Source organism: Sebastes umbrosus, chromosome 17 (genome assembly GCF_015220745.1).
Source record: "Sebastes umbrosus isolate fSebUmb1 chromosome 17, fSebUmb1.pri, whole genome shotgun sequence".
Classification (NCBI taxonomy): Eukaryota; Metazoa; Chordata; class Actinopteri; order Perciformes; family Sebastidae; genus Sebastes; species Sebastes umbrosus.
In genome coordinates, this window is record NC_051285.1 from 2022191 (window position 1) to 2033283 (window position 11093).

Consider the following 11093-nt stretch of genomic DNA (forward strand, 5'->3'; position numbering starts at 1 on the left):
CACACACACATTCATACACTGATGGCCAATGTGATCTCATCCTTACTCATCATATTTTGCCGTTGGGGCGGATGCCACCTTTTTGTGTAATATTTTTGACGCAGAAGGATTGCGCATAGTTAACGATATGACACTGTGGTGCTGAAGATGCCTTTCTAACCCTTTTAGATCACCTCCCCGATCAAATTTTGCACCTATTTAACAACATATGCAAAAAAAAGTTTACAAAAATCGAATTCTTTGTATGTTTATATCAACTTTTCTTCCTGTAAATAAAATGACATGTGCTTACGAAAGCTAGTACCAACCATAAATATCATGACCTCCATCCATCAATCAATCTGCAACTTTTAGCGACAAGGGAGATGTGTGTGGATGCTCCGTATCACACTACATTCAAAGCCCGCCCAATTTTTTAGCAGTCCAATCAAATACTAAGGAGTTGATTTAAATCCCTCTTGTAACTGTACACCGCTCACATTTTCCATCTCACTGGGGATACTCACAGTAGAGAAGATAAAGACGCTCTAACTTCCGTTTCACTGGGACTTTAACGCGTGATTAATGTTGTGAAGCGGTGGCAGTTAGGTTTAGGCAAAAAAACTACTTGGTTAGGGTTAGAGAAAACATCATGGTTTGGCTTAAAATAAGTATGTTTGTTACGTAACTTAAGCTATGGACGTAACGTCATGTGACATCTGTCATCAGTAAAAATCAATCTCAACTTTTGGTTTCATACGGGACACGAACGTTGGTCCCCTTAGCGTCTAATAATGAGCCCGGTGTGTCTCAAACAGACGCTAAAGGGGTGCCTTGTGCGTCGGCATCAGCCCCACTGCCCAAGCGTCCGTATTTGATGATCAAACCAGGACGTTTCTGATTACTAGATAACCGCTCTGCCTCCTGAGAAAGATTAGTGTGGCTACAGGATGCATTTGGCTTCCGTCACTGCAGCGTGCACAAACTGGACAGTTGTGGCTGGTTGTGGGCTGAGGATTTTCCAGTTAATTTCCATGGAGTTTAACCACTTCTCCTATTACAGAATTATGAATCAGATTAAAGAATGAGTAAACAAGACTACTTAGCTGACCAGTAGTGTTTGCAGAATTTTTGTATTTTGGTCGGTAACACAAACATATTGAGGTTTGATCTAAACAAAGTGGTCTGGAATCACAGACAGTATGATGATATTTTATTTGTGTTGGATTAGATTTTATCTGTATTACACTGACGGTATGATTTTTCTGAAACTTTATTTGTCTGTGAAACCGATTGAGATTAAATCAGCAAAACAAAGACGTTGGACAGGAAGCTAACATAGTAAAAAATGTCTTCACAGCTGTGAATGAGTCCTCCAACACTTCCTCCTCTTTCAGATCCTGCTGTGTTGTCCCTGTTTTGGCCTCCAGAGGTCTCTAACTCCGGGTTGCACTCCTGCATGTGCAGCTGCCTCTCATCAGCCATCATTACCCAGCCCTGTTCAATCAGCCCCGTTACTCTGAGGGTATATAAAGTCCCTTCAGTTGGCCGCTCGATGCTCTAGTGTGGAGATGATACTACTGAGCTTCCAGGAGAGTGAATAGAGAAAAGAAGCATTCATTCTCTGCTTACAGCAATTCAATATATAGGGGTTTATTCATGTCTTCATATATGATGAAAGGACACTAGTTTGTCAGGTGTTTGCCATGAACAATTTGCAGGTCTGCTGCTTCTCTGCAAACCAGCAGTTGTTGGCCTGAGAGCAGGGTCAAGACAGGACACAGTTCTCCATTTAGGTGTCACGTTTCATCATGTTATGCTCTGACCAAAGCCGGGATGATAATGGCCTTAATTTAAAATCTCTTTATGTTCATTGACAAAAAGAGGAGGAAACAAAATCTTATAGACTCTTTTGTTTTTGTGCTGTGTGTGTGTGCCGTATCAGTACGACTAGATTGACTGAAATGTTCAATATAATCTGAAGACTAAAACAGTTGAAAACTATACTCAAATAGTTATGGTTTTAAGACTCAAATATTATAAACAAAACTAATAAGGTCAATTGACAAAAGACTAAACCTTTGCACACCAAGTTGGTATTTTTCCTGTGAAATTGTCACATGTTTAAAAACTAAAAGTGCACTAGGAGAGCACAGGTGATGGCAGAACAGCTTGTAGTCGATGGTCGCAAAACAAAGGATTTACAAAAATATTAGACAGTAGTGTTTGTGCTCTAGGAAGCTTCTTGCTAATGTCATTCATTCATAAGCCCCGTTTGGGACTAGAGCTATTCCCTCGTATTGTGGATCTTGCAAAAAATAGAATAATAAAACACATCGGACTCATGGTGCATGTCCACAGGATCCTTCCTTTCCGCGCTTCCCATTCATTGTCTATGCAATCAGCCGTGCAATGCATTGTGGTAGAGTAGCGCCACGTTGGCCGCTCCATATTTGCATAAAGTTAGAGGCATTCAGCCCAACTCGCCACCTCTGGAAACAACAGAAAAACTTTTAAACTAACTGTTTTCGATCTAAAATGAAGACAGATTCAGCAACTTCGTGGCTTATTTAGCACCTAAAATGTTTTCAGAAACACATTTCGGTGAACTGTTTTTGTGATATGAGAGAAAAAAGTTCCCAAAGAAGCCGCCATGTTTGTTCCGGTTTTAAAGGTTCCATATCGTGCTCATTTTCATGTTCATACTTGTATTTTTAGTTTCTACTAGAACATGTTTACATGCTTTAATGTTAAAAAATCCTTTATTCTCCACATACTGTCTGCCTAAATATGCCTGTATTCACCCTCTGTCTAAAACGCTCCGTTTTAGTGCATTTCAACGGAATTGCAACAGAATTGCGTTGCTAGGCAACAGGTTCGGGTCCATGTTTACTTCCTGTCAGCTGAAGTCATTCACATACACTAAAACCGAAAATAAACTGGGATACATCGTTGTTTTTAGGCTACGACATCTTCCAGGTGCTCGTTAGGTGTGGATCCTGCTGTTGCTAGGAGACAACAGAAGCTTTAGCAACTGGAGACATCTTAAGGGACTGCTGGAGAATCAGCTGTCAGCGCTATGGCCTATTTGACTTATTTGTTGGTTTATTTGTTTTAATTGCGATAAGATAAGCAGCTCCCGGCTCTACTCTGCAGGCACTTCCTCCGTTTGCTGACGTGTTTTAGTTGCTACATCTCTCAGCCGAACGTCACTGCTGCAAGAACACATTTTAACTCCAATTATGGAGGTGTTTTTTTGTGTTTTCACTGCAGTTGAAGGATTAGAAATGGAGGGAATTCAATTTAATGACCCAGTGGTTTGTGAAAACTTCTCTAAGCTCCGCTGGATGAAGTGAAAAATTCAAGGTCATCAACCTTACGCAGTTCCTGGAAAGCTGACATGCCAGACATAGAATTTTTTTATCTGATAAGCGGCTTTTGTGGCTCGAAGAAACAATAACACTGGTTCCTGGTGATCACACATCTATCTCCACTTTCTTCTCTTGTCTTTAGGTTTCCTTGAATGTTTTCTTTCTCTATATCTTCCTCTCGTCACCTTGTGGGTTCAGGCCTGATCTTTTGTGTTTACGTCACTAAAACGAGGATCCCTGTGGATGGATCGGCCTCCCATGTGGGTTGTTTCAGCTAATTCCTTGAAGAACGGCGGTTTAACCATCAAAAGCTAAACACTGCGGGATAGACGGCATGTTTACAGCATCACTGAGCTTTTCAACGTGGAGTCTGGGAACCATCAGAGGTCTCTGATGGGACCCAGACTAACTCTCTCTGTCTGCAAACAAACCTGATAAAAGTCCTAACAACCATTATTGTGTTGACAGATTTATTTAACACTTATGTGATTCTGTAGTGAATTACGTCAGACAAAAGTGTGAGTACGGTGGAACTGAGATCCCAAACAGTTTGTCCTCTGTGCCAGTACTGGACCAACTTGTGTGTTTCAGTGTGATCTCCAGGTCAGAGTTTGACCAACTTTGACCGTACTGATGTGCTCAGTCGGCAAATAGAAACACAGCTGCACTGTTGGTTATTATTCTAACGTGTTTCTTCAGCACATTATCACACAACCAGACTACAAACTACAAATCCTATCGCTCACGCTCCACCTCCCCGACGGTGCGGGCGAGACGGGTCGGTGGTGTACCCGACCCCGCGGACGTGGGATCCCACCTCAGGCGGCGTGCTCCGGCCCTCACTTTAATTTGAGCCACAGGGTTTTGCTTGCACCCTTTGACTCACGCTGTGTCGCTCACACCCTCCAGGTGGCTGTTAACGAGGATCTTTTGGCACAGAGAAGTACTCGTATCGGTACTCGGTATCGGCGAGTACCCAAATGTAAGTACTCGTACTCGGTCTGAAAAAAAGTGGTATTAAATGGCCGATGGTCTTGAAGAAACTGCCATTAAATTATTATTATTATTATTATTTTCCATTTCACACAATTAAATCTTTTAAGCAACTTCAGTCCTGTTCAAAACTACCAAATATTAATTTATTTTCAGAATGCCAGTTTTTTTACATAATGCCACTGTTGTTATGAAGAAAAGAAACATAAAAATGTAATTATTGTTAATTATTTTTTCACAGTCTGGGATACGTCAATGATTAGCAACAACATTGCTGATGGATTTTTTTTGTGGACAAAAATGTCCCCTTCCTAAAACTGCTATAGTTAAAATTAAGGTGCAAATAATTAAGATTTTGTGACACATTTGCTCTCTATTTTTTAAATCTCAGTGAGGCATGAAATCTCTCTTTACTCTCTTTACTGTAATTATGAGATAATGATGATTAGATACCAGAATTATCTGCTGCACCTCCCACATAACTCCCATAATTACAATAAACCAAACCCTCAAAGGTGTCATCTAGAACAGTAGAAACACAACAAGCTGCTCTGAGAGTCACCTCACTTGCTGAAACTGAACTGTGAAACTTTTGCAGTTGAGCAATTTTCAAGCTCCTGTCTTGAAACCTGTGAACGGTGATATCACTCTGAAGTTCACAGGTTGCGTTGTTCTCACCCCCGTAACCCCGAGTACATGAGGACGCTGGGGAGAGGAAGGAATGAGACAACTCGCTGAGCATGTTGCTACTGGTGGTGTGGCGGAGCTTCAGGCTAATGTAGCCTCTAAGTGAGCTTTTAAGTGGTGTGTGTGTGTGTGTGTGTGTGTGTGTGTGTGTGTGTGTGTGTGTAATGAAAGTATGCTCATGTACATAATGGGGAGGAAGACAAACAGACGCAGAAAGAGAAACTTTACCTCTCCAACCATTTCCACTGGAGGAATCTGTTGTAGTACATGCTGTCGAGGTAGTCTGCGAAGGGCGCCACGCTCAGGTAGTCGTGGATCAATCTGGGAAAAAACACAAAGAGCATCGGCAGGTCATTTTCAGTCCAAAAAAAGCTGCAGCAGCTTAATGTCAGTCTCTTTAAACTTCAGCTGAACCCTTTAGTTAGTTGCTTTTTAGAGCTGAAACAATAAGTTGATTAACTGATAAGTCGCTTCACAGAAAATCAACAATTTTGATAATCATTAGTTCAGTCAGATTAATCATTTCAACCTGGATGTCCACTGCTATGCCGATGACACTTGGATGTACATCAGCACCAAAAAAAAAACACAACCCATCCCTCTCTGACTCCTGCAAGTGGACAGCTTTAAGTACGTCTGTTCACACCTGGCATTAGAAAGCGTCTTCACATGCGTCTTCAGTGGCCACTTGTGATCGGATCACTGAGGATGCATGTTAATACCAGATCTGAACATATTTCAAGGTCACTGTCTGACTGAAACACTGACAAATAAAGCGCTGAGTCAATATGAAACTGATTAAAATAAAAGAATTAAAGGACTAGTGTGTAGGATTTAGAGGTATCTAGTGGAAGGGATTGCAGATCACAACTAACTGAAGTAGGGATGCACCGATACCGATACCAGTATCAGGTCCGATACTGTGCTCATGTACTCGTACTGCAAAACGGCTCCGATACAACAGCACCGATACCACTTTACGGCAGCGTGATGCTAACCTCTCATCACCATCTTTCGGGTCCTCACGCTCCATCGGTGGTGCGCCCGATGGAGCTGGGCAGGGATCCCACCTCAGCCGGCGCGCTCCGGCCCTCACTTTCATTGCACCACGGGGGTTTTGCTTGCACCCTCTGACTCGCGCGTGCGTTAGACTCCTTGGTCCGTGTTTCAAGACGGGTCAGGTGGGTTGCAGACATCGCCGCAGACCCCTGGCCCTTTTACGTGGGCCACGGCACGACGCGGTTGGGGCGTACTGAGGACAGTCCGCCCCGGTCGACAGTCACACCGGGAGCAGGGGGGCCCTTCAGATAATTGCTTTTATTATTAAATCAAACTTATTTTGACCCCAAGAACTCAGATTTAGTCATATCCCTGCTTTGAATCATGTTTGACTAGTCAAAAGGGTAAAAAGGTAGTAGTCGAAAGGGTAGTGTGAGAGTTGTGAGGGACTTCATAGGAGACAGAAATGTAGACTATCACCAGACTGTTCTCCTTCACCTTCTTACCAGACATATAAAGAAAACCCAGCAGTGTTAAAACTGTGCACAGCAGCGTAGTAAATTACTCATGTCTTGTTCTTGATGTGGCTTGAAAAAAACAAAGTGTGCTGCCTCGCGCCTACGCAACGAGCACCAACACAGCCGTTAGAGGATGTTACTCAATGTGTGAGTTGTTCATGGAGTGAACAATGAACTCTTCCTCATCCAAAAACACAAGTCTTTCATTGTAATGTTTATTTATCTCTTTTACTTCAGATATTCTAATATCTTATTCTGTCCTGACTGCACCATGAGTCACTTAAATCTCTTCTTTTTTTGAGTGGATCTTTGTCTTTATTTTCCAACCATGATTAACAGCCGACGTGCTCGGTGCTCTCAACCGTTATGAACTGAACTTCCTCATTTTGGGAACGACTGGAGAACAAATCAAGAGTTACAAAAGCAAGACGTGATGTTACAGGCCTCAAGTTGCTCTGTCATCAACTTCTCTGTATTTGTTTTGTTTTTTTAGAGACTCTGAGTCGTGTCTGCATACAGACGTCAACAACCTTCACTAATAAGACAGGACAGCATGTATCTGAGTTATTCTCATACAGTGGTTTGTATGAAGTCTCACGAAAAGTTATTCTTTGTTTTTTGTGCATTTTCCTACGAATGTTCAGCATCAATTTCCGCTCCAGTCTTTTCAAAATAAACTTCCCTCTTCACAGAAAACAACTTGGTTAGGTTTAGGAAAAGATGGTGGTTTGGGTTAAAATAACTCCAGAAGTGGCGTAACTTAAAGGGACTGTTTGTAACTTCTTACATGTATAAATCAATCCGGGACGGTGTCCCATGCGCGCTCGCGTGTGGCTACGCTGTTCCAACACAAACTACACGGAAGCACCGAAACCGCAAAGTTGAATCTAGTGAAGCCCGTCTGTTAAACAGTGTTGGCCGTGGTCAGAGGACGCGGGGGAGACCGTAGCTTTGGTCTCCAGGACCGGAGTCTCTGCTCCTCTGCCTGCCTTCACTCACACACCGCGCTCGTTCTCGCTCTTTCGCTCCACCTCTCACGTGCATGCTGCTCACTCCACACTGCAGAAGAGTTAGTTTAGCTCTGAGAATATCTAGTGAATGTTCAGTGGACGTTTGTGCAGAAATAACTGCTGCAGCTCCTCCAGACCAACAGAGGTTTCCCGTGTCTTGTGAAGTGACGGGGCTCCGCAGAGAGAAACGTTATCGTCTCCGACCAAAACTCCGGCGTCTCCCCTGTTCCCTCCGGCCGCGGTCGGGAGGCTGAGGCAGGAAAAGCCAACACTAGGATCAGCATTGATTCATGGAGAGACCTTGGTCTGGTCAGCTAACATTACTGCCAAGCAGCTGAAATATAGAGTGATATTGTGCTTTTAGCTGACGTGTGTCTCCTCACTGTTTTGAGCGATGCTCGTTCATGTCTATGTAGAGCGAGCACAAGCGCCAGCAACAGGACGCTGACTGTCGTTGACTTAACGGCCACAGGTATCGCTGTTAACAAGCCATTTCTGATTCTTACAAACAGTCCCTTTAAGTACGGAAGTTATGACAGATAAATCAACGTTAAATTCTGGTGTCTCGTGTTTTCTGACCCATCCATAAATATATTATGGTCTGTGGTTTCTCTACACTTCCAGATGTGTAATTATGGTGGAGAATATTAGACCCGTTTTATGTTAATTCATTTTTGTTTTATTACCGCCGTTAGTTTATGTTATTTTAGTCTAAAAGTATTATAAATCACCCAACATGTGATATCATGGAATTTAAATTCATGTCATTAAAACACCCAAATGTCCAGAAATAAGACCGAGAACATGACGGCTCTGACTGATGTCTGAAAAGGTGCTAAAGAAAATAATGGAGCAAAATAAACAAGCCCAGATGGAAACCCCCCCGCGGCCTTACTTGGTACAGTCCTTGAAGAGCTCTTTGCAGGCCTCCTGCTGCAGCCTCTCGGTACACTGAGCCATCATGGCCTCCTCCACCTCAGGCACATGGTCCTCCGACTGCACCGCAACAAAGAAACAACACACTAAGTCCAGGTAAACACAGTGACTCAACCGTGGCAGCAAACTCACAGAGGAAAGCCGGATGAACTGGGTTTAAAAAATGCCTCAGATAGATTATTATCCTCGTCACTCTGCGTGACTTCTGCATGTTCAGACTCGTATGCACACAGAATGCAGGAGAAAAACTGAAGCACACAGAGAGACAGAATTATCAGGAAAAACAAGGAAAGTTCAACCTGCCCGGGACTGCAGAAACATGAACTTAATAATAATCTAAATTACTGTGCACAGTCACCCTTCAGATGCTTATATAGAAACAATGCATCTCATCGTCATATTTTGCCACTTGGGTACTTTGGTTTGCGTAGTGTCTTGACGCAGAAGGTTTGCGCAATGTGCATAGTTAATGTTGAAATAGTGAAAGGGTGAAATGGTTAACGTTGTGAAATGGTGGCGGTTACTCACTTGGTAAGGGTTAGATCAGGGGACAGCAACCTTTACTATTTAAAGAGCCATTTTAGGCAAAACAAAAAAAATCTGTCTGGAGCCACAAAACATTTGATCTTTGTGATGAAGGTAACACAGTTTATAGTCTAAGTATATAGACAATGTACTACGGAGTATTAGGACCACATTGAGGGGAACAAATTCCAGAATAAAGTCATAACTTTACGAGAAAAAAATGTCTCAATAATACGACAATAAAGTCAGAAGTTTACGAAAAAAAATATTGTAATATTACGAGAATAAAGTCATAACTTTACGAGGAAAAAATATCGTAATATTACGAGAATAAAGTCAGAAGTTTACGAGAAAAAAGTCGTAATATTACGAGAATAAAGTCAGAAGTTTACGAGAAAAAAGAAAATAACACGTAAAATTACTACTTTATTCTCGAAATCTCAGATTTTTTTTTTTTCCTCAATTTGGCCCTAAAACTCCGTCGTACCGTCGTACCATAGACCTACAACAATGATAAATAAAAATAAAAATGTAAACAAAAAAAACAGTTATTCATTTCCATTTTTATAAATCCACAGGGAGCCACTGGAGAGGAGCTGAAGAGACGCATGTTGCTCCAGAGCCGCAGGTTGCTGACCCCTGAGTTGGATCAAACATCATGGTTTGGCCTAAAATAAGTATGCTTGATGGACGTAACGTCATGTGACGTAACGTCATGTGACATAACGTTTGTCCATAAAAATCACTCAACTTTCAGTTTTACTCGGGACATGAACGCCGGCCCTCTGAGTAAAAGTCCTGAGTTTGTTTGAAATTTCCGACTGGGAACTCCGTCTTCCCGGTATCAAATGGAACGCAGCGTTAGTGCTGACTGTTTACCAAATCAAACCATCATTCTCTGAAGCACACACAGTCGGTAGTGAATGTCTACCTGCAGGGAAAACAGAGAAAGTGACAGAAAGCAGCAGCTATACCTTTGGGTTGAAGTATCTATCGATGAGATCCTGACCGGCCTCCTTCCTCTTCTCATCTGGAGTGACCTCGTACTCCGCCTGCAGGGAAACACAGCGAGACTAAATGAGTCTGAGAAGCCAGAGGTGACCGTCAGTCGCTACAGGAGCTCCGATTTAATCGTCCCTCCGGTCACAAAGATCTGGAAGTTGTCACAATCACTTGTGGATGTCGTCAAAATGTTTTTACGACATGGAACAGCTGGAGCTTAGTAATGTGATTAAAAATCTGCATCACAATATGCAACTTATCCTCATAAAAAGGTTTGTATGATACCTTAGGAAAAGTTATTCCTTGTTTTTCATGCGTTCCTCCAATAAATGTCCAGCAACACGTGTCAATTTCAGCTTGTTTCATGCATACGAGTCTTTTCAAAATGAACTTCTCTAAAAAAAAGTCATAATAATACGAGAACAAAGTAATAACTTTACGAGAAAAAAAGTAATAATATAACAAAAATAAAGTCATAACTGTACGAGAAAAAAGTCGTAATATTGCGAGAATAAAGTAATAACTTTACGAGAAAAAAAGTAATAATATAACGAAAATAAAGTCATAACTTTACAAGAAAAAAAGTCATAATATTACGAGAATAAAGTCATAACTTTGCGAGAAAAAAGTCGTAATATTACGAGAATAAAGTTATAACTTTACGAGAAAAAAAGTCGTGATTTTACGAGAATAAAGTCGTAATATTACAAGAAAAAAAGTAATAATATAACGAAAATAAAGTCATAACTTTACGAGAAAAAAAGTAATAATATAACGAAAACAAAGTCATAACTGTACGAGAAAAAAGTCGTAATATAACGAAAATAAAGTCATAACTTTATGAGAAAAAAAGAAAATAACACGTAAAATTACTACTTTATAATATTACGACTTTATTCTTGTAATATTATGACTTTATTCTTGAAATTTCAGATTAATTTCATTAATTTAAGTTCATTACATCAGTAAAAGTTCTGTGCAAAACAAACTTCAATGACTCGTTAGCCTGGGATCATTCATTTAGACACAATCTGATCATCATGATGAAAGTCAATAAGCAATAATAATGAATG

The 11093-nt window shown here is 41.2% G+C and overlaps 1 protein-coding gene across 1 annotated transcript in view; it reads right to left on the reverse strand.

Moving 5' to 3' along the window:
- The window catches only part of grk6 (G protein-coupled receptor kinase 6), a 53111-nt gene that overhangs the window by 9733 nt on the left and 32285 nt on the right, over nucleotides 1-11093 (reverse strand). The window contains exons 4-6 of the mRNA XM_037747958.1: nucleotides 9993-10070; nucleotides 8453-8553; nucleotides 5259-5351 (exon numbers count right to left, since the gene is read on the reverse strand). Of these exons, the coding sequence (XP_037603886.1) occupies nucleotides 5259-5351; nucleotides 8453-8553; nucleotides 9993-10070 (272 nt within the window). The remainder of the gene's footprint in view (nucleotides 1-5258; nucleotides 5352-8452; nucleotides 8554-9992; nucleotides 10071-11093) is intronic.